The sequence below is a fragment of the Sus scrofa genome, chromosome 14, assembly GCF_000003025.6.
Source record: "Sus scrofa isolate TJ Tabasco breed Duroc chromosome 14, Sscrofa11.1, whole genome shotgun sequence".
Lineage (NCBI taxonomy): Eukaryota > Metazoa > Chordata > Mammalia > Artiodactyla > Suidae > Sus > Sus scrofa.
Window position 1 is genome coordinate 58,618,952 of NC_010456.5, and position 24,700 is coordinate 58,643,651.

The 24,700-nt window shown below is 41.4% G+C and overlaps 1 protein-coding gene across 4 annotated transcripts in view; it reads right to left on the reverse strand.

Annotated features, from left to right (window-relative positions):
• DISC1 (disrupted in schizophrenia 1) overlaps window positions 1-24,700 on the reverse strand; it is a 357,514-nt gene that overhangs the window by 12,511 nt on the left and 320,303 nt on the right. For 3 of the 4 annotated variants that reach the window (XM_021073577.1, XM_021073579.1, XM_021073576.1), the window contains one exon: window positions 14,667-14,946. The exons of the other annotated variant lie outside the window; for it this stretch is intronic. In XM_021073577.1, coding sequence (XP_020929236.1) covers window positions 14,667-14,946 — 280 coding nt within the window. The remainder of the gene's footprint in view (window positions 1-14,666; window positions 14,947-24,700) is intronic. 4 annotated transcript variants of the gene reach the window in all.

The window sequence follows — 24,700 nt, forward strand, 5'->3', positions numbered from 1 at the left end:
TACCTCCACATAGACCAGAGCCACCGCAGTCAGATTCTTAACCCACTGTGCCACAGCAGGAACTCCAACACTATTTTCTAAACTTCAAAAACACTAAGGGACTAGATTTTAAATGTTCTAGATGCAAAAAAGATATAAGTATGTGTCGTGATAGAGGTGTTAGCCGAAGCCACACTGGTCATCAATTGCGATATATACATGTATGAAATCGGAGTTCCCATCGTGGCTCAGTGGTTAACAAACCTGACTAGCATCCACATGGACACAGGTTCGATCCCGGCCTTGCTCAGTGGGTTAAGGATCCACTGTTGCAATGAGCTGTGGTGTAGGTTGCAGACTCGGCTCAGATCTTGCATTGCTGTAGCTATGGTATAGGCTGGTGGCTACAGCTCCGATTTGATCCCTAGCCTGGGAACCTCCATATGTCATGGGTGCATCCCTAAAAAGACAAAAGATAAATAAATAAATACATAAATAAATAAATAAAATCAACACACTGTACACCTTAACTTACACAATGTTATGTGTTGATTATATTTCAAAAATATATATAAAAAAGTGAGATCAGAGTTAAAATATAACCAAATGTAAAAGCAGTAATTTCCCCAATAACAACGGAGGTCTTAGAAGGAATACTAAAAAGAATTTTGCATTGGGGAAAGACTTAAGATATAGATTCAGATTTAACTATAGAGTTACTACAAAAGCTACAATTAATGCCTCCCAAAAAAACTCCAACGAAATGTCCAGGTGTGGTGATACTTTAAAAGTCCTTAAATATCATGGGTTATATAATATTACAATTAGAGCCGAAGATAAACCTTTCTCTATTTTATCCCACTATGTGATTGAACATTCACTAGATCAACTCCAGAATTCCCTAAAGTTATGTTCAGTCAACTACCTTAGAAGACAACAATGCTGAGGGGAGTTACCTCAGAACTACCCTAAATACTGGAAAAGTCCAATATACTACAGATACATGCATGTACAAAAGAAATCTAGTGACAGCACACAATTTTGTGGACAAATGGACACAATTATACAAGAAGACACATGAAACATGCATAAAGGTTTGCTCATAACTGACCATAGCAAGGATGATGAGAAAAACAGCAAATACATAAAAATCACATATACATGTATGTTTCACTGACCTAAAGTAGTAACATTATCATTCAAAGATGTAGAAATGCGGAGGAGACAAATTACATGGAAGCTGAGACAATGGGCGATGAGTAAGGCCATCGTCATGCACGAACTAAATGCGACACCAAGAAAAAGAACATCTGGAGAAAAATGACTGACAGCAGCGAAACCACAAGTCATGGACGAAGGACGAAGGAGAAAATACAGTGTTAGTGGGAAATGCACACAAATGAGAATACACTTCAAAGAGACAAAAAAGCACAGAATCAGAACATGGAACCAAGGAATTTAAAACACTCTTTGGTGGAATCAAATGATTCAGTCCTCATCTTAAGGCTAAAACAAATACAAATCAAAGCTGAATTAAATCCATTTAAAACATGGCTTTACATTTTTTCCCAAACACATAATCCCTGCCTGTTTTCCTTTTAAAATTATGTACAGATTGAAAATGATTGTGTGAATTTGGGAAAGTAATTTCAGACCTTGTAGTAAAAACTTTAAATTGCTTATATCTTAGGATCCATTTTTCCCCTTCTGGGAACCTATCCAAAAAATTTCATATACTTAAATTTAAATAATTTGTATTAAGCTTTTTAATATGTATGGAAAAATTTTTATCATATAAAATATAATATTTTTATATATTATTGGTGATGCACAATATTTGCATTAAATTTTGCATTAATATTTTGGTGATGCACAATAATTGCATTAAAAGTACAAGAAAGAGAAAATAACATAAATATCCAACAACAAAGGGGATGGAAAAAATAAGCCCAAGTATATTCAATTTGTACTTAGCCATTAAAATCACTTTATTCAAGAATATTTAATGAGGAGTTACCACTGTGACTCGGGGGGTTAAGAACCCAACTAGTATCCACAAGGAATGCAGGTTCAATCCCTGGCCTCGCTCAATGGGTTAAGGATCCAGCATTGCCGTGAGCTGTGGTGTGGGTCGCAGGTGTGGCTCGGATGCCGCATTGCTATGGCTGTGGCACAGGCCTGCAGCTACAGCTCCAATTCAACTCCTAGCCTGGGAACATCCATATGCTGTGGGTGCAGCCCTAAAAAGCAAAATAAAGGGAAAGAAAGAATAAAGAAAAAAGAAAAAAAAAAAAAAGAAGCACGGAGAAGCATAAGGAAACAAACTCAGCAAAAGCCCAAGCTTCTCTGACCAGTAACCGAAGCTCTGATTGGCATTCCTGATGGGCTGGAATAAGCTATAGAATGGCCACCAAGCTCCCGCTCAAACCACTACTGGCAGATTCTGATCCTGTCCTGAAAGGATTATCCAAGGGTTTACGGCTTTACCATTATGTTCTCACATGGAATCTTGGGAACAGAATTTAAGACCTAAACTGAGAAGTGACAGCTGACAAGAGGGCAGACTTATATATTTTACCAATCCAATGAAAAATTATGCTCCATCCAAAGAAATCCCATTCATCCACCGAGGGTGGGGCGGGACCAGAGTCATGAGCACAGCTGGACAACGTTGAAGAGGTCCTGCCTGTTAACCCTGCGCTGGAGGGGTCAGAATTTCCTTGTCGTGTCCGTGCTGGGCCCAGGCATGGCGGAGGGTATGTGTGGCCACAGCGGTATGGCCTTCCAAAACCTTGTCTCTCCGCTGCTGAGAGACAGTTTATTACTACTCCCCCTTGAACTTAAGGGTCTTCCAATGAAAAGAACATGGCGGATGGAGGCAGTGGATTAAGTGTCCAGCGTTGTCCCAGCTATGATGTAGGTCACAGCTGCGGCTTGGATTCCATACTAGTTGGAGAACTTCCATATGCCCCAGGTGCAACCAAAAAGGAAAAAAAAAAAAAAGCATGGCAGAGAGGATGTGCCTGACTTCCATAGCTAGATCATAGGTGACATGTCTTCTTAAGTCACTTGCTCTGGAACCCGATCTCCATGATATGAGGAATCCTCCAAGTCACCTGCACAGGCCAGGTGTAGGCCAGGTGAGAGCCTCAGCAAAGACTCCAGCCACCAGTCAGGGGTGGGAAAGAGTGATCCTCCAGACTGTTCCGGGCTTCACCTTCAAGTGAGCCCGTGAGTACCCAGACAGCATGGGGCAAAGACAGCTCCCCCCACCATGCCCTGTCCAAATTCCTGATCTATGCATATCATAAATGGTTATTTTAAATCACTAAGTTGGGGGTAATCTGTCATGAAGTTGCAGTAGCCAAAACAATAGGATCTATGGGTGGACCCTACAGAGGATGCTGCCTCGAGGGATAGGACTGGTGCAGAATGCTGGTAGGAAGTCCACCCTCCCTGGTCCCTGAGGGACTCACTAGATCTTGGTGCTCACTAAGTGCTAAGACCCAGACCTGTCCGGGGTGGGGAGCTCCCAGCCATGCTGGGAACTGTGGTCATGAGACTGAGAAGTCCAAGAAAGAGATTTCAGTGGGCAGCCCCTGCGGCTGGTCACCAGTCCCCAGACCCCTGGCTCCTGGCACATATTCTGAACAACATATTTGCTGGCAATGTAATCAACAGGACCCTGCTTCCTTCAAAGAGAGGTAGGAGGTGGGGGGTGGAAAATGACTCTTTAGTAGACACAACACAGAAAGATGCTCCCAGTGCAGGAGGCTGACATCAAGGGACATTAAGGGATTCCTGTCCCGTGATCTCACACCCACCTTGGGGGCACACTTACTGCCTGGACTGAAGGACAAAATCACTGCCCTATTTAAGCTGGGGGTGAAACACAAAAAGGTATATGTGTTGGGCCGATCCTAGATGGAAGTGAAGGGGCTGCAAAGTGGTGACAGAAAGAACTCGGAGAAGCAAAAACAGCCCCTGAAGATGTCAGTCCTCTTCCTTCCTCCCTCAGTCCTCTGCAAATTCTGCTCTGGTTCCCGGAGGGCTCAGCCTCCCCCAGGGAGGTGCTCCGTCCATGGCAATTGGAAGCGGTCATGACGGCTGCCAGGACAATCTGGGTGCAGTGGTCAGCAAGGGACCTTTGGTCCCCATGTCCATAAAACATAAGGCTGGAAGCAGAGGACAGCAGGTGAGTGACAGGGGAAGAAAAGCGAGTTTCTTCTTTCTGAATGAGAATACGAGAGCCTTGACCTCTCATCTCTCAGCTCACTTTGCTAGATTCCCAGTGAATGTTCTCTGAACCATGGCCAGTAGCTCTTTGTGCACTGGGCTCCTCTTAGCGTGAAATTGGTAATGTTTACTTCCGCTTTTATTATTAAATTAAATGTACCCTCCCCCCAAAATCCCTCCTTGACTCCATGACCGATACTGGAAAATTAAAACTTCAGCCACTACAAAGTCATTGGTATTCCTCACTGAAATCGAATTTTGTCGGATTTGCAATTCTGAATGGATAAAATACAGGTGATTTGGTATTTCAAAGCATCTTTGAAAAACTCTCCAGTAATTTGTCCCATCAGGCAGTCTTTTCAGCAATTCAAATTATTATTTTTTCTTTCTATACTGTCATTCCAACATTTAGCCCTCGGAGCAACTATTTTCCCTGCGGGCCAGAATGAAAGAAGCTGGACCGGGAAAGGGGCCTGGTTACTGAGCCCTTCTGTCTCTGCCCAACTAACACTGCCCCTTTTTTCGAAGCCCTGCAGTGCCCACTTCCCCCAGGCACGCATCTGGATTCCTGAATCTCCATCCACCTCCACTCCGGGCCAGGGACGTTCCTCTGGCCCCACCAAGAAGTTCCCGTGAGCAGAGAACTTCTTCCACACGTGTCTACCTGCCTCTCCTCCCCACTAGACAGTAGCAGAACGGGGTCCTGCCATCCCTGGAGCCGCAGTGCAACCTGGCTAAGTTCTCAAAAGATGCTCAGGAACATGTCTGCGGAAGCAAGGAATGGAGGTTTCTTTTTCACAAGGTCTTAAGGAAGCTCAGCTGTTTCCCAGCCCGTGCCAGCCAAGGTCGCCGCTCACCGGGATTGAAGAGCGGTGAGACCTCGCTGAACAGAGTTCTCTGCCTTCGATGCAGCCAAGATCAACCTTGCCTGGGAAAATTCCCTGCCCTGAAGGCAGCTGCCAGGTCCTGGGCGCCTGCAACAGCCCTTCCACAAAATCGTGTCTTTTATGAGCCTCGGAAAGAGCCCTCAATCTTCCCTACTGTCCCTCCACGTGTAAGATTCAGTAGCCAAAAGTCAGTCAGGCAATATGTCAGAGAGAATTTGCTTAATTCCTCCCATGGTCAAAACCTGTAGACTTGAGTGTTTGGGCAGAAATTTCCAGCTGTTTTGAATTAGAGCTGATGTTGAATGTGGGTCCTACTCCCCAAACACGGGAAGCGTGATTTCAAACAGAAAATGGGATTTCCTTTGTTGGGAGGGGTTTTCTCATTAAAAAGACTTTCTAAAAACATTTATCTAGAGAAGTTTATACTCAGATCCAAAAACGCATTCCGTAGCTAGCCTGAGCAGGTGCCTGCACCCAACACACTGGTGGTGAGAGCCATAGTCACAGACTCCGTGGCTGGATGCTCCACTGACTTTTTACCTATACCTGCCAACTTTCCCTATGAAAGGTGGCCACACCTAACAGGGCATACACTTTCAGAAATATTATTCATCAGCAGGGACCTGGCACAGATTTGAGCAGACAGGCTCCACCATGGGTTAACGACCTGGATCAAGACTATTGAAATAGTCGATGTTTCAAAACGCTGTCAGGGAGTTCTCACCGTGGCACAGCAGGTTAAGGTCTGGTATTGTCTCTGAGGCAGCTCGGATTCGACCCCCGGCCGGGGAACTTCCATATGTCACAGGGGTGGCCGACAAAGAAAAGGAAAAAAATGCTGTCAAAGGTAGTTCTAAAGGGAGAGGCAGTAAGATGTCTGAAATGGTATCAAGTAGTAGAACAAGAAAAACCTCATAACTGAAGAAGTCTTACTGATTTAAAAAGTCATCTGAGGAAACCAACAAATGCCTTTCAGGTCTACTCCATGTGCTGACTGCTGTGCTTAAAGAAGGCAACAATACAGATGAATAGATAAAGACGATGTGGTTTATATACACAATGGAATATTACTCAGCTGTCAAAAAGAATGAAATGAGGGGAGTTCCCATTGTGGCACAGGGGAAATGAATCCAACTATGAACCATGAGTTTGTGGGTTCAATCCCTGGCCTCGCTCAGTGGGTTAAGGATCAGCATTGCCGTGAGCTGTGGTGTAGGTCACAGATGCGGCTCAGATATGGCATTGCTGTGGCTGTGGCATAGGCCAGCAGCAACAGCTCCGAATAGACCCCTAGCCTCAGAACCCCCATGTGCCACAGGTGCGCCCTAAAAGGACAAGACCAAAAAAAAAGAATGAAATGATGTCATCTGCAGTAACAAGGATGGACCTAGAGATTATCACACTGAGTGAAGTAAGTCAGACAAAGAAAGATAGATATGATATGATATCACTTATATGTGAAATCTAAAAAAAATGATACAAATGAACTAATTTACAAAGCAGAAATAGATTCACAGACATAGAAAACAAACTTAGGGTTCCCAAAGGAGAAAGGGGGTAGGGGAGGATAAATCAGGAGTTTGGGATTAACAAAGACAAAATAGTACATATAAAACATAAACAACAAGGACCTACCACAAAGCACAGGGAACTATATTCAATATCCTATAATGGAAAAGAATCTGAAAATAATATATATGTGTATATGTGTAACAATCACTTTGCTGTACACCTGAAATATGGTAAATCAACTATTCTTTAATTTTTAAAAAAAATGGAAAAAAAAAAAAGAACTGTCAATAGTCCCCACACTTGCCAGGATTGATGGTGTAAGAAAAGGTCCTTGTCTTGGGTATCCTACTCTTTGCTCAACCATCTCACACAGATCCCTGTCTTCCTTGGTCAGGTAGAGGCATCACCAATGGCTGTCTATCCATAAAACTATCTGAGTCCTGCAGTGAAAGTCACAGGCTACATCATCAAGAAGGGGCAGGTGACAGAGCAGTCCTCCCGCAGCATTGCCGACCCATCTGCATTTACAGATGGCTCAGCCATGGCACTACTTAAGTTGAAAATCAAAACCCTGCACCGAATGCGTACACGCTTAACAAACCAAAAAGGTGACTTGAGCCTCATGATGTTAGTCTTGTTGTTGTTTCATTCCCTCTCTGTAGCTTGAGGTAAACCAGATGTGATTACCACCGTCTGCAAGCTTAGCTGATGCATTAAGGTATTTCCTTAGTTTGGTATTAAAATCACAGGCTTAAATATGTTCCTTTGGGCTGTTTTCCAAAATATTGGCTTGACAAATACATTCCAGAAACACTCTGTGGTTTTCTTTCCTTTTTTATTGTCCACATAAAGAATATTGACCTCAAACTCCTGTCCAATGCCACAAAGAATATCTTTCACATCTATTTGAAAATAGATTTTGTGAGTATTCATGTTTTCACATAAATGCTGAGTTCTGCAGTCATTATGTAATGCCAACTAGCAGAGAGGCACAAATTAAGACATTAAAGGGACATCTTACCACTCCATATAATACAAGTATTCACCCAAATATTCAAATTGTATGGTTACACTCTGAGTAAGTGGGTATTTCTTTTAAAAGCATGCAGATGTTTTCAGTGGTAATGAAAACATCTGAAGTATTTAGCTGTCTTTAGGCCAGAACGAGCGATGAATTGTCTTCAAGTATCTGCATGCTCATTACAAAGAAGATGCTGGGAAAACGAGTTCCAAGTAGAACCACTGACAGAACCAAACAACAATGATGAAAGGAGACATGGACTGGGAATTCACCCATGTTAACCCCCCTGTGGTTTCTAGCTCCCATGAAGGGCGACCTTTGGAAAGGTCTATTTCCTAAACATGACCAGGCAAGAGACTTTCGACTGCTTCCTTCTTACATGCTTTGGTTGTGTGCCAACGGTGAACAAGGCCAAACCCTATTAGAACCTTTGGAGAAAACCTCTATTTGTAAAGGAGAGTCGTACCATCAGCCAAGTACCTACATAATCTCTACTAACACAGGGTTCAGATTCTGGGGGTAGTGACCTCAAACCCTGAGACTCCTTTGAGAAAATGAAAACAGAACACAGCAGGGGGCATTGCATTTCAGGGGATATGTCCCGCCAGCTGCCTGTTGCTAAGAAATACTGAACAACAAAGAGGGCAGAATCAAATGACCACTTTCATCTGCATTCATTTTAGAATAAAATTTTTCCTGAATCTCTAAACATTTTGGGGGAGTCGTTCTACACAGCTCTGAGACCCTAGACTTACTGCCATTGACAGAGCATGAGCTCATTTCCAGAAACGGGAAAGCCTGGATTGAAACACTCTCAGCTCCTCAAAGGGAAACACTGCCTTATTCGTCAGCCAAGCTAGCTATGTTACAAAGGCTGTTCAGTTAGTCCCCGCCATCCAGCTGGTGACGGCGCTCTATCGATCCCCCTGTGTTCATCAGTGAGTGACAAGGAATTTCCAAGGTGAAAGAGGCTCCAAGAGCCCTGAGGTTGTTTTCCTCAGAAGCGCTGAACTATTTTTAATTAGTGGAAGAAGTGCCCACCGTTCAGCCCTGGAGCAAAGAAAGTGGTTCCGTAATTTTCCAAAAGCAGGACAAGCAGGCAGATCAGAGCAGCCCACTTCCTTTCCTTGGGCAGGAGGCTGGCAAACTGATAACATTAATTTACTGAGAGGAACCTGCAGGAACCAGCTAACTGATGGCCCGGAAATCCCACCACCACCACCTGCCCCAGGGTGTCCCCAAGGTCTGCTCCCTCCCTACTAAGGCCAGGGCCAGGGTGAGCCCCAGAGTCTGCCAACTTCTGTTCCTATTGGTTGAGTTTTTTTTAAACCTATTGATGCTAGTTGCACTTAAAATTCTAATTCCGTAACTCAGATAAATACTATGGAAAGCAATGAAATATTAGTGGGAAAAAAGAGTGTTTGCCTCCATACAAACCAAGTTGAAAACCTTGGGAAAACTTAACAATATTTAAAGGGGTGGGGGTGGGACTGAAGACTGTTTTGCAAGTGCTCTAGAAATGTCTAGTCCACTTTAAAGAAAGGCCACTGGAGGCTGATCATTGGTTCTAAGGTTTCTGCAAGAAGGGCCATGGGAAAAGCCAGTCAGTAAGACCGATACAGACAAAAAGCCAAATAATTAACAAAGGAATGTGTTCCTTCCGTTTTTTTAAAAAAAAGTTTAAAATGCAGACGTATCATTTTTTATGATTCCCTGGCTTTTTAAAGAATCAACCGTTGCCTAATCCCGGTGGCAGCCTGATTGCTTCTGCTGCTGCTCTACTCTTGGAGTAAGGCGGCCGGGTGTGCAACACCAGATGCTAAGTTGGAGAGAAGATGGAACTTCTCTCTTCATGCCCCAGCCTTTGGCTTTCTCCTGGAAGATCTTAGGCAAAAAGAGTAAAACCAGCTGACGACTGAGCAGGCATTTTCCCTGGGGGTGGGGGTGGGGGTGGGGTGTTGTCTCCCCAATTCTGAGGTGGAATTTGAGGACTGGCTCTTTTTACCCCGACTCACGGGTGAGAGACACCAACCCTTGGAGAGCTGGAGTGAGCCAGGAAAGGCCAGAGAAGAGAGAGAACCAGGTCTGCATCCGTCAGGACTGAAGAGGAAGCCCTCGGACCACTACAGATGCTTCTAGAATTAGAAATCAGCTTGAGGTGGTGAGGACACATGTCTTCACCACAGATCCATTTTTCCAGCTTTTTTTTTTTTTTTCCCATACAAGGGAGTAAGAAGGAATGGGGGGACAGTGATGATAATTTTTGGAGAACTACATAATATGATTAATAAAGCTACAGTCTATTATTTACTCTTTTCATTGCAGGCATTGCAACACACAGATACTCAGCCTGCCTGAACGCCAGAAGACCTAATGAAAAGCATTTCCACGGAGCAATTTTCGTTATAGGAGACTGCTTTAGGAGCAGGACTTTTAGAGTAGGAGAGACTAGATTAAAATCCCAGCCCTGCCACACTTACCTACCCAGTGATTCTGGGCAAGTAACTCAATCTCTTAGCCTCAATTTTCCCCTCTGTAAAATGGACCCAATGATCATACCTAGAGTAAGAGATTATTCTGAGTAATGACTGTTTAACTACTTAGCAAAGTTCCTGAAATTATGTATAAGAACAGAAGAAATGTTAACTTTTTTTTTTTTTTTAGGGCCATATCCATGGCATATGGAAGTTCCCAGGCTAGGGGTTGAAACAGAGCTACAGCTGCGGGCCTACGCCACAGCCACAGCAATGCAGGATCCAAGCCACGTCTGTGACGATCTACACCACAGCTCAAGGCAACACCAGATCAAACCCACATCCTCATGGATACTAGATGGATTTGTTTCTGCTGTGCCAAAACAGGTACTCCAAATGCTAACTTCTTACCATTATTGGCAGTAACTCAACCTACAATATTGTAAAAAAATAAATAAATAAAAAATGCTGCATAAGACGGCTTAAAGCTTCTGGGCCTTTTTTTTTTTTTTTTTTTTTTTTTTGGCTTCTTTGAACCTCTTTGGTGGCAACTGCCTGAGGGAGAAGGCTGGGAGGGGAGGCGTGATGCTGTCCAGGGAACTCAGCGGGAGGGGAGCCCACATTACAGTAAAAGCCAAAAGCACTCCAGCAGGACAGGCTGCAGACAGGAAAGAGAGAATTATGCAGGTATAATGGCCAGAACCGAGAGTACAAAGGAGCAACTTCAGAGCGGAGGAAACTGGCTCACTGATTTCCCCAGCTCCTGTCTGGCCCCCGTGCAATTTCTGTAATGTCTATAAAGCAGGGCCAACAGCAGCTGATTGTTTCCAGAATCCGAGGAAAGGCTTGCAGGAGGGCAGTAATGAAACTGAAAAAGAAGAGGGCCTTTACCATTAGAGGAAGCGCAGGCTAAAGTGGCTGACTTCCTTTCTAACAAAGCCCACAGCAGATTACTTTGCCTTAATGGGCCCAGCTGTAAAATGGGGGAAATGGTGCCGAGTGGCCCGGTGGGACCCTAAACACAGCCAAAGCTTTAATTAATGACAAAGCACTTGTTAAAACCAAGTACAACCAAAAGGCACTAACCACATGGGGCAGATAAGCACAGGGAAGGCTTTGAAAGTCCATCTCCCGGTGGACCTCCGTAAGGAGTCAGCAATTTTTCATGGAAGATTTGGGTTTAAAAGAAATTGACTGCCTTCAGGGCATCAGGCTTCAAGAGAGAAAGCTGTACCAGGTGGCCAGACCCAGCAGGGAGTTCCACAGCACAACCAACTCAGAGCTGCAAAGCAAACAGACACTGTGGCCACAGGATAAATACCTTTGATCCAGACTTCCAAGACTCCCTAGAAAACCGAGGCAGGAAAACAAAAGCACCTTCCAAATGAGATCCTTGGTTATCATTTCTCTGTGCCTTCAAGAACCTAAGATCCATCTTCCATCCAAATATAAATGAGAGCCCTTTTATTTATTTATTTATTTTGGTCTTGTCCGCAGCATGCTGAAGCTCCCGGGCCAAGGATTGAACCTGAGCCGCAGCATTGACCTGAGCTGTTGCAGTAACAACACCAGATCCTTAACTTGCTGAGCCACCAGGCAACTCCTAGGAAGTCTTTTTTTCATTGGATGTCTTCCACTAATTCTCTGCTCATGTCTGCTTCTTAATAGAGGAATATTTATATTATTTTTAAAAAGGTCTTAAGAGATTCTTGTGACTGCCAGAAAGGGGGATAAACACACACACACATACAGAAACATTATTTTAGCCTCTACTATGTATATATTACTCACCCTTAGATGCATTATTTTATTTAAATCTTCACAACGGCCTCTCCAGATGGCTTTCACTGTCCTTATTTTTTTGTTTGGGGATTTTTTTTTTTTTTAAAGCAGATAAGGAAATGCAGCCTTGGGCTCCTCTCATGCTGCTGTACTCAGCCAAGTACAAATGCTTCAAACATCCACTGCCTCCCTTTTAAATAGGGCAACTTATTTTTTTGGGGGGGGGGCTTTTGTCTTTTTAGGGCCGCACCTGTGGCACATGGAGGTTCCCAGGCTAGGGATTGAATCGGAGCTGAAGCCTCCGGCTTCACCACAGCTACAGCGACATGGGATCTGAGCTACATCTGCGATCTACACCACAGCTCATGACAACGCCAATCCTTAACCCACTGAGCGAGGTCAGGGATGGAACCCATATCCTCATGGATACTAATAGGGTTTGTTAACTGCTGAGCCACCACAGGAGCTCCAGCAATGCTATTTTTAAATAGCAGTCACTTTTGCAACATTATGTGCAGTAAAATGATAAGTTTAGACAAATGCACACAGTTATGCAGCTACTATCACAGTCAAGATACAGAACAGGGAGTAACCTGGTGGCTTAGCAGGTTAAAGATCTGGCATTGACACTGCAGTGGCTCTGGTCACTGCGGTGGTGCAGGTTCAATCCCTGGCCTGGAATTTCACCACGCCAAGGGCAAGCCCAAAGAAAAAAAGATACTGACTAGTTCTAACACATACTGCTCCCTTCTCCAATTCCTCCACATTGCTCTTGTGATCAATCTCTTTCCCCACCCTACTTCCTGGCAACAACTGATCTGTTGTCTGTTCCCATAATTTTCCCCTTTCTAGACAATATCCACATTCTTGACATTGCTGCCACGTACACGTTCATAAGATTCCACTCTCCTTTGTGACTATAAACCCGAAGAACGCAGCAGGGACAGCACACAGGACGGGAAGACAGCACTGAGCCAGCAGGAGTTTTAACGCCTCCCTGCTCTCCCCCACCCCCAAGAGCATCCTCAGCACCTCAGCTGGTGGGGGAGAGCTGGGGGAGCTCGGGTCCTGAGCTCAGAGGGGCAGCCCCCAGGCTTTTCTGCTCCTGTACCTCCTCCTCAGCAGAAACTAGGAGAATCATTCCTCGATAGGGCTTTGCAAATTCATCCTTGACTCTGCAAATAAGCTCTGTTTTCTTATAGCCAGACTGGCAGGTGCTTATGATCTTAAGGAAGAAGAGAGGGAAGGAGGAGGGAAAGAAGGAAGGGGGGGAGAGAAAGAGGGAGGAGAAGATTCCAGGTACCCAGTCAGATCTGGTGAATCAGGCATGATGTCTAGAGGTGTCCATTATCCCAGCAGATCCCACCTCCCACCTGGGTTGTCACCTGGCTTGGCTCCTGATTGCCCTGGCACAGAGCTCTTGGGAGCCCGCTTTGGAGACCAACCCTACCTTCAAAGACTTGGCCCCAAGGCTCTTCCGCCAGGGCTCCCTTCCCCTCACTCAGGCAGAGCATCCCTCTGCAGCAGAGTATTCTTTCAAGCCGGCCAATTGCAACTGGCCGCAAGTTTTCAACGACTCTACCAAGAGCACTAGCGGCCAAGCTTTGCAGACGATTCCACCTGCAGCACCTCAGCCAACAAAGGAGTTGGTATCTTCTAAATCTCAATGGAGAGCCTAATTTTATGAGGCCAGCAGGATTCCAGAGAGTGATAACAGCCGGCTTTCTCATCAGGTTACTCAACTCTAATATATGACCAAGGATCGACTTTCCAAGCAGTCCAGAACATGTAAGCACATGTTGTCAACAAGTAGGTGCTCTGTAAAGGCCGTGGTCCTGCAGACAGGATGGGGAGGCTTGCCCGAATGGGGCACAGGGCAGGGACAGGGGGTGGGGGTGGGGCGTTCCCTGGTGACTCCTGGCAATGACCCCATGAGGGGACACACTCTACGTCAAATGTGAGATGTGGCACGTTCCTCCAGCTTCATCAAGGCTTTTTTCCTTTTAGTATTCAGAACACCTGGGAACCTGGCCAGCAACACACTCCAAGTCCTCCTGTCACGGCACTGAACTTGGAAAAAAATTCCTAGAGCTCTTTCATTGAAAGAGGCTTATTCAGGTTAGAGGCGGGAGGGTGTGAGAGGAGAGGGGACAGAGGAGAGATGAACTGGGAAGGGGAGGGGCAGGGAACTCTTCTCTGTTAATCTAGGTCAGCCTTGGGGTAAAATATTAACTACATCTACACTTTAATTTTTGATACATATATTACAGGCCAAGTTACAAAATAAAAAGAGCATATTCTAACTTTCCTTATGACCTTGCTTTGGCAAGAACAGTTAATGGAATATATATACATACTTGTTTGATTCTAATGAATAATGATATGTTCTAAGATATAGACTCTAAATATAGAATTAAATATCATATGTGACATAGAATATGTAGTATATACAATAACTATATGTTATATGTGACATAAATACTGTGTGCTATATACAGTAATCATATATTAGACTACATAGTCTAACTATAGCCATGAAATTAGAATATAGATCTAAATATGCCCAAAGTTATTCTTTTCACTCTTCTCCATTGAAAAGGTCTTCTACAAAAATTCTACATTATTTTTGTGATCATACTCAAGAGTTACTAAACTTTAAGGAGTGTGAGTGGGACAGTGGGAAGTCCACACTCTATGTACTGCTCTCACTTGGAGTGTGGTCCCAAAGCACCCCTCAGAGTAAGTTCCCTGCTGAGGTTATGAGGATGGACAGACCTCTTTCTGCTGTTCACTGCCAGCACAGTGAGGCGAGGGGGTCAAGTGCACCTTCCACTCTTCAGAAGCTTGCAAAGGGGTCTTCCTCTCATCTTCAGAGGGGGGCCTCAGGGGGATGGCCAGAGGGGCTGTACAAGCACTGCTCCCTAAGTCATCCATCTGTCTCTCATCTTCTGCAGACAGGCTGCCCCCAGGCTCCTGGAGCTGCAGGCTCTGGATAAATAACCGACAAGCTTCCAAGTCAGCTTCCCACACTTTTCTGAGCAGTGGACACTTGCAGCTAAAGCAGAGAGGAAATGAAGGCATAAAGATCAGTTCAGTGATGTTTCATCACACAGCACCCATAGCTTGTCTCTCCAGCTAAATCTAGCTAGTCATCTTACAGTTAAAAACTTAATTTTACATAGTGATGGATTATTTCAACCAGAAGATTCGGAGGGGCCAAATTTGCATACCATCAGTAACAGGAAAATGAGCACTGTGAGTGAAAATTATGAGTGATATAAATGAGTGACTTAATGAGCAAACATGATGAGTGGAAATACTTAGCTACGTGGCTACTTGGTCTGCAAGGACATCCTCGATCCTAAGTAATTTTCCAGATTCAATTGGCCAACACCACACCCTCACTTGTGTCTATGCCATAGCCCTCCTGCCTTTCTTGGAGTCCCCAGACCTGCCCAATTCCCCTGGGGTAAGTACTTTTTCACGGGCTACTTCATCTGCCTCCCCCCCTCACCATTTCCTCCTGTCAACACACACTCACCCAGATAATGTACAAGAGTAAAGCAGTGCAGGGGTAACACAAACCATAACAACTGATATTCAGCCTCAGTGGGAAAAAGCAATAGGGAGGACAAGCTAGTAGGGAGGACATGTCTCTCCACAGGGAGACTTTTTAGTTGGCTCAAGCCAACTAAGGCTATGAGAAATGGAGACTCAATGTTCACAAACATTTTGATTTTCATGGAAAGCCAAAAAACTGGAATTTTAAATGAAACTGTGTATTTTTCCAGAAATTGTCAGAACATTATAAATCAACTATAATTTAATAAAAAAATTTAAATGTGTATTTTTAATCCATCCATTTAGCTTCAGACTGGATATTTTCTATACACCTGTCTTCCACTTAATAATCCTTCCTTCTACTATGTCTAATCTGCTATTCAATTTATCTCGTGTTCTAAATTTTAGTTATTTTACTTCTAAATATACAGTTCTATAATTTTTATTTGATTTTCATATATATATTTCAGTTCTCTGCTGAAATTATCCAACATATCCTCTACAGTCTTGAACAAATGAATCATTATTTCAAAGGCTATATCTATAAATGATGAATCCAAAAGGAAAAAAATGAGACAGAAGCAATATTAGAAGAGTTATTAGCCAAGAATTTTCAAAGAACATCAAATTACACATTCAGGTAGCACTACAATTTCAAAAGCAAGGAAAAATCAAAGAAAAAAACACTAGGTTCATTTCAGTGAAACTGCTAAACACCAAAGACAGATCAAGACTCTTAAAAAAATTTTCACTTCAAGGAAACAATAATATAGGTGGCAGAATATGGTGGATACCAGGGGATAATAAAGCAAAATCTTCAAAAAGTAGTGGAAAAAACCTAACAATGTATAAGTTACACAATTATTTTCTTTCAAAAATAAAAGGAAAATATCTTCAAAATAATTCCTTGGCAGCACATCAATAAGAGAGAAAACAATTCTAGCTGGAAGCAAGGACACACATAAAGGATTGAAAAACAATGGGAAGAGGAAAAATGTAGGTAAATCTAAGTGAATACTGATAAAAAAAAAACAGCAGCAATTTATTTTTCAGTTTAAAGTAAATGGAGCATTAAAATACATGACAGCCGGCACAAATGAAATGAGGGAGTAAAAAGAACTAAACTAGTTTCAAGTTCTTGTGTTGCCAGAAAGTAGTAAAGTGCTCTTTTGTATTAGACTTTAAAAAGTCATGGATTCATATTGAACCCTTTACAGTGGTCATAAAACAGAGAGATTAAAAGAATGTATAACTGACATGCTAATATGGGAGACATTTTTTAAATTAAAAAATACTTAAGTATTGCTTTTAAAAAAAAGCAATAAAAAGACAGGAATGAACATGACAGATAGGGAAAATGGTAAAATAGAAATATTTATACCCAAATATATTAGGATTTACATTAAATATAAATAGATAAATGCTGTATTTAAAAGGCAAAGACTTTAGAATAAAATAATCAAAATCCAATTATTTTACTTACAAGAGACATACATTAAATATAAGGATACAAACGGGTTGCAGACAAGAGGATGGAACTATGTCATGAAAGCATTAGAGATAAAATGTAATGGGGAAAGGACAGTCTTTTCAACATATGTACTCTGTCAATTAGACATCACTATAGGAAAAAAATCGAATCATGATTACTGCCTCACACCATGCAAATATCAATGTCAGGTGAATTATAGATCAAAACAAAATGTGAAAAATAAAAGAATAAAAATTCCAGAAAACGATACAGGTATACCTTCTTTTACTGTGTTTTATTTTATTGCACTTCCTAGATATTGCATGTTTTACAAATTGAAGGTTTGTGGCAACCTTGTATCAAGCAAATCTGTCAGCACAATTTTTTTAATAGCATTTGCTTACTTCATGTCTCTGTGTCAGATGTTGGTAATTCTCACAATATTTCAAAGTCTTTTTCAGCAAAAAGATTATGACATATTGAAAAAGATGATGATTAGTATTTTTTAGCAATAAACTATTTTTAACTAAAGTATATACATTGTAAAAATCATGCTATTTCACACTTAATAGACTACAGCATAGTGTAAACATAACCTTCATATGAACTGAGAAACCAAAATACTTGTGTGACCAGCTTTATTGCAATATTTGCTTTACTGCCATGGTCTGAAACCGAAACTACAAATCTCTGAGGTATGCCTATTATAGATAATACCTTTATGAGTTTGTAGTAAACAAAGATCTCTCAAAGAGGACAGGAAAAGTACTAATTATAAGGAAAATAAATGATAAATTTGTCTACTAATATTAAGAATTTATATTCATCAAAAAAACAGCATTGAGAGAATGAAATGTTAAGCCAAAAAGTGGGAGATATTATTTGTAATACACATAACCAACAAAGGAATGATTCTGGAATATAAACAGGACCCTTAAAAACCCTTAAAGAGCAAAGATTTAAAGAGACACCTCACAAAAGAGGGCATCTAAAGGGCCAATAAGTATCTTATGAAAAGATGCTCAGCACCATTAAACATCAGGAAAATGCATCCTAAACTACAGTGAGAGGTACTATACCTTGACGAGATGGCTAAAATTTAAAAGCCTGACAATACTTAGTGTTGTAAATGATACAGAATTATTAGTCCCATCTCCTATACTGCTGGTGGGAGTGTTTATGACTGCAGTGTCTTTGAAATCTCTTTGACAGGTGTGTTAATGTCAAAAATAGGTCAACATATGATTTGGCAACAGGACTCCTAGGTGTATCCTTGTGAAATGCACACACAGTCAATTCTCATTCTCCATACTATTCACGTTCTCTAAATGCACCACAAGCACTGAATTAGCAGATACTGAATCCTTGCTCCCAGAGGAAATGCAATTATGTTCCTGTGAGCCTTTGGTCACAACATTATTGTCAACCAATCAATATATAACCCTGTTTTACGTGTGTTTCTGTTTAAAAACACCTTTACTATAATTTGTTGATCTGTTAACACTAGACTCATGGTCAAGAGCACTGTAACTGATGTCTGCACGAAGTTTACCTGATACATACTTTCTCCATAAGGCACATCACAGCCTTCCTAAACTTCCAGACACCAGCAGAGAACACTCTGCACTACGCTGGGGAGGGAGCCATTTGAACAGCAAAAGCACCAAGAGGTGAAAAACATGGCATTAAACAGACAGTAAAAAGGGCACTTGTCTGCAGTTAGAGAGCTGTAACAAGAGAGCAGAGCACTGCCTTGTTTGACCTTAGCTAGGATTGTGCATATCAGGTGACTTCAATTTTTAGACATTCTGGGCAGGTCCACACACACACACACACACAAAAAGTAAAATAAAATAGTAAAAAGAAAGAGAAGACAGATTTTCTGAACCAGGTCCTGGAGATGGAGAGCAGGAGTGGGGTCGGGAACACATGAGAAGGGACAGTCCTTATTAGAAACACAGGACTCTATTTTCCAACCTCCTCATTATAGCCAGTCTGATAGGTGACAAGTGGCATCTTGTGTGAAGTTGTATTTCTCCACCATAATCACCTCATAGCTACTCAGATTTTCTTCTGTGAGCTGTCTTTTCCTAGCTGTTGCCTGTTTCTTTCTTTCTTGGTTTCCCATCCTTTTCCTAAGGTTTTTGTGGAAGGAAGCATTTTATTGCCTCTTTAATATCTTCAATTTTTACAGTCTACTCAATTTTGTTCCTTCTTGTGTCCAGTTTAGCACTCTATATCCTTTATAGAGAGATCAATCCATTCTCTCATGGATTTCATGTGTATTGTAAAAGTTTGCTCATAAATTTTACTCTTTTTTTTTTTAGGGCCACACCCCCGGCATGTGGAGGTTCCCAGGCTAGGGGTCCCATCGAAGCTATAGCCACTGGCCTACACCACAGCCACAGCAACTCGGGATCTGAGCCACATCTGCAACCTACACCACAGCTCACAGCAACGCTGGATCTTTAACGTACTCAGTGAGGCCAGAGATTGAACCCGCAACCGCATGGTTCCTAGTCAGATTCGTTTCAGCTGCACCACAATGAAACTCCAGTTCATAAATTTTTAAATTATTTTTAAAATCACTTATCTCCATAGACATTTTTCCTTTTCATTCTGAATTTTATTTACTTCTTTTCTGATTTATCCTGTTCAGTCTTATCAGAAGCTTGCTATCTTATTGATCTTTTCCAAGAATTAACTTGTTTTGTGAATCTTTGTTACTGATTTTTGTTCTCTATTTTCTTGATTTCTTAATTTTATTTGTATATACTTTTCCCACTTCTTTTTTTGGTTTTCTTTCTTTTATATTCTTCTCTTACTATTTTAATTTTCTAGAAAATGTATGTAAATCTCTAAATTTTCATCTTAGTACTACGTTTATGTTTTTAGTATAAAATGGTTAAATTTTTAAATTATTAAATATTTTAAATATACAGAATATGGAAAGTACTTCAATACACACTTGTATATCTACCATCAAACTTACTGATTTTTCATACTTTCCTGTCATTGAATCTAATTCATTTCCAGAATTTGTAACATTATTTTTTTACAATATAGTGCTTTTTACACATAGTGTTTTCATTGTCTTTCCTTGTGATTACCTCTTTAACTCAAGGGCTATTTAGCAGTAGTTTTTCAATTTCTGGATAGAACTGTTCAGCTCCCTTTTTGTTAGATTAATATCTAATTTTATTAAATAGCTGAAAATATGTAAAAGGGAACAACAACTCTGACTCCATATTAGATCTGTTTTTTTTTTCCTTTAACTTTAACCTCTGTCCTCAATCAATTGTGCTTGGTCATCCTGACTCTGCATCTTTTGCAAAAGGACACTGCCTATAGCCTGAAATATACAGGATAACCTATTCTTAAAGATATGACATATACAAGTATTACATTTTTAGACAAAAAGTTGCAGAATCAAGAGAATAACATCTATTTTGTTGGTTTACAGGACCATCGTGACCTAACCCAAATGGACAGCTACAAGAACAAAGGATTTCTGCACCAAGAAGTTTGCAACAACTAACCCCACCCCCCTCTTTTGTATAAGAGGAGCCTGAAGTCTGACTGAGGAGAAACGGTTTCTTTTTACTTTTTATTTATTTATTTTTTTGGTCTTTTTGCCCTTTCTAGGGCTGCACCCGTGGCATATGTAGGTTTCCAGGTGAGGGGTCCAATCGGAGTTGTAGCCACCTGCCTACGTCACAGCCACAGCAACGCAGGATCCGAGCCACATCTGCAAACTACATCCAGCAACACTGGATCCTTAACCCACTGAGCAAGGCCTGGGACTGAACCCGCAACCCCATGGTTCCTAGTCAAATTCGTTAACTACTGCACCACGACGGGAACTCTGAGAAATGGTTCTTTGAGGCACTAGTCTGCCACCTTCCCAGTCTTCTGGCTTTCTGAATAAAATTGTTATTCCTTGCCCCAACAACTCGTCTCCTGATTTATTGGCCTGTTGTGTGGTGAGCAGAATGAAACTGGACTTGGTGACAATATACTTTAGAAAATGTAGACCTTCTCTGTCACCTGGCAGTACTTGATTGCTCTTTATAAATGTTCTATATGTTCCAAAAGAGTGAGTGCTCTGTTCATTGACTCTGAAGTATTATTATTTAATTTTTTCATATTTGTGTAGGATTTTGTTTGTTTGTCTGCTTTATCTACCACTTTCTGAGATCCAGCTACCATTTTTTATGGCGGTATAATTGAGTGCACCCTTCAATAGCTTGGCTGGCAGAGCAGAGGACTCTAGACCCAGCATGGGTGAAGTGTACTTGATATACATGATGTTGGTTTCAGGTGTTCAGCATAATGATTCCATATTTGTATATTTAGGGAAATGATCACCACAATGAGTCTAGTTAACATCCGTCATCACACTTAGTTATAGGATTTGTTTTTCTTATGAGAACTTTTAAGATCTACCTTCTTAGCAACTTTTCAAACCTACAATGCAGTGTATTTAACTACAGTCACCATGCTGTACATTATATTCCCTGGACTTATTTATTTTACTACTAGAGGTTTGAGGTCTTTGGCTCCTTTTACCCACCTCACCCACCCTCCTCCCCACACCAACTTCAATTCTTGATTTATCTATCTCCTCCTGAAGTTCTATGGGTTGTTTTAGGTCTTTCAGATTCTGGTGTTAGATGCATATGTTCCAATCATTAAATTTTCTATTGCTCCTCTTCAGTATATAATGATCTTCTTCGTTGATAGGATATTTTAGCTTTAAAATCTGTTTTGTCTGATATTATCATTGTTGCACCAACATTCTTTTAACTCAGTTTTTTTCTGGTTTATATTTAACTACCCTTTATTTTTAACCTTTCTTACATATATTTCGCCAAAAAGTGAATGCAATACAAAACATTTGGCTGAATTTTATGAAATCTTATTCTGGAATTTTATCTTTGGGATTAGTGGCTGTGTTCAGAATGACTGTAATTACTGTTTAGTTGTTGCTATTTTTATGATTGGTTACAGATAAGATTTTTTAATTTTTTAAAGTTTTATGTCTTTATTTTTTCCTTCCTTCCCTTTTTATTAATGCACATAAAATTGTAAGAAAGAACACAGAGAGTTCCGTGTATCCTCTACTCAATTTCCCACAATGGAAACATTTTGCAAAAATATAGTATAACATCACAACTAGGTAACTGGCATTGATACAATCCACTGATCTTATTCAGAAGTCCTCTTGTGGGTGTAGGCATGGGTATATGTGTGTCTATAGTTCTATATAATTTTCTCCCTTGTATAGGTTCATGTATCTACCACCCCAATCAAAACACAGAAAGATACAGAGCAATCCCATCACAAGCATGTTACAACCATACCACTGCTTCCCACCTTGATCCCCATCCCTCGTCTCTGGAAACCATTAAATCTGTTCTCCATTTCTAAAATCTTATCATTTCTAAGATTTCATGTAGATGGTATTGTAAAGTATGTATCTTTGGGGACTGGTTTTTTGTTTTGTTTTGTTTTTTCATTCAACATAGTTCCCTGGAGATTCACATACCAATAGTTTATTCTTTCCTCTTGCTGAGTTGTGTTCCATGCTCTGTCTGGACCACAGTTTACTTAACCACTCATCCACTGGAAGACACTTGTGATGTTCCCAGTTTGGGAATGTTATGAATAAGGCTGCTATGAACATCAATGCTCAGGTTTTTTCATAGAATTAAATTTTCATTTGTTGTCTGAAGGATTGCCACTAGATCGGGGTTGTGGGGTAAGGAATGGGCTTACCTAAACTCAGCAAACTTTCGCTTCCCTCCCATTCTATCCACATCCCACATCCAAGGTGACATAACTGTATGTTTTGAAGCTACATTTTAGTTCCAGATTTTTACTAAGACACATCTTTTATTTGTAAGTTCTCTATTTCCTCAACAGTAAAATTTACTTTTTTTTTTCATGTATTTTGTCACATAACCCACTGTCCTCCTGAACTTATTTTTCACCTGGATGATATATTTCCTTCAAGAATGCACCAAAGATGGGGAGTTCCCATTGTGGCGCAGCAGAAACAAATCTAACTAGGAACCACAAGGTTGCAGGTTCAATCCCTGGCCTTGCTCAGTGGGTTGAGGATCTGGCGTTGCCGTGAGCTGTGGTGTAGGTTGCAGAGTCGCTGTGGATCAGTTCTGAGTCGCTGTGGCTGTGGCACAGGCTGACAGCTATAGCTCCGATTGGACCCCTAGCCTGGAAACCTCCATATGCCGCAAGTTCAGCCCTAAAAAGCCAAAAAAAAAAAAAAAAGAAAAGAAAGAAAAAAAGAAAGAAAGAAAAGAAAAGAAAAGAAAAGAAAAGAAAAAAGCAAAAAAAAAAAAAAAGAATGCTCCACACTCAAACACTAAATAATGGTTTGGCTTAATATCCTCCCTTCTTGCCTTCTATGTTGTTATTGAAAAGTCTGCGATCAATCTAATTCTTATCCTTTTCTAGAGGATCTGCCCTTAGAAATTTCTTTTTATCTTTGTTATATATAAATTTTAATTGGAATCTGCTGAGCCCCCCACCTTTTTCTACTCTGTTAGTTATTAAGCCCGTCAGTTAAAGAAAGGTCTTACATCTTTTCCTTTTTTCTGGGCAATTTTCAGTCATTAGTCTCTCAAATATTTCCTCTCTCCTCTATTAATTGTTTTCTTCTGGGTTTCTTTTTATATGAACATTGATCAAATAACTCTATTCTGTGTATTCTTAACGTGTCTCTTCTTTTTTTTCCTTCTCTCTGTCTAGTTCTCATGCCCTTAGAGTTTTCTGAATGATTGTCTGGCTCACTAATTAGTTCTCTAGCTGAATACATTTGGCTGTTCAATGCATTTAATGAGACTTTAAATTTTTTTTTCCTTTGGCTGAACCCAGGGCATGTGGAAGTTCCCAGACCAGGGACTGAATCTGCACCACAGCAGTGACCCACACCACAGCAGTGACCCCAGCCACAGCAGTAAGAACGCTGAGTCCTTAATCTACTACACCACCAGGAAACTCTTTAACAATATTAATACTTGGAGTTCCCGTCGTAGCACAGCAGAAACGAATCCGACTAGGAACCATGAGGTTGTGGGTTCAAACCCTGGCCTCGCTCTGTGGGTTAAGGATCTGTCTTGCCATGAGCTGTGATGTAGGTCACAGACTCAGCTCAGATCTGATGTTCCTGTGACTGTGGTGTAGGATGGCAGCTGTAGCTCCAATTGGACCCCTAGCCTGGGAACCCTCCTTGCCGGAGGTGTGGCCCTGAAAAACGAACAAAAAACAAAAACAAAAACAAAACAAAACAAAAAGCTTATAGTCTTCATTCTCTGAATTTCCATTTGGATTTCTTTATGGCATCTTGAACTTCCCATCTCCAGTAGCCTCCCTTATCTTTGGGAAATATTTGCTACATTTGTTGCATATCTTGTGTCTAATTACTTCATCAGATAAGAGTTCTTCCATTGTTGTTGTTCCTTTATAGCCTTTGCCCTTCCAAGAAGTCCCATATATTTTCCATATGCGTTCATATTTCCTGAGGCAGATGGACCACTTTGGCTGGCGACGGGTCTCTGGAGAAAGGGGAAATGCCAAGGTTGTGCCTGCCCTAATGGGGTAGGTGGCGGGAGGGTGGGGTTTCTGTCTCAGGGAAAAGAACCCCCGATGGAATCCTCTGTATGCGTGTGCTTGCAGAAATACACAGACTCCCATCGCTATAATTACCAGCCCCTAATGCAGAAGGGAAAACTGGAGGAATACTCAAGGTCCAAGC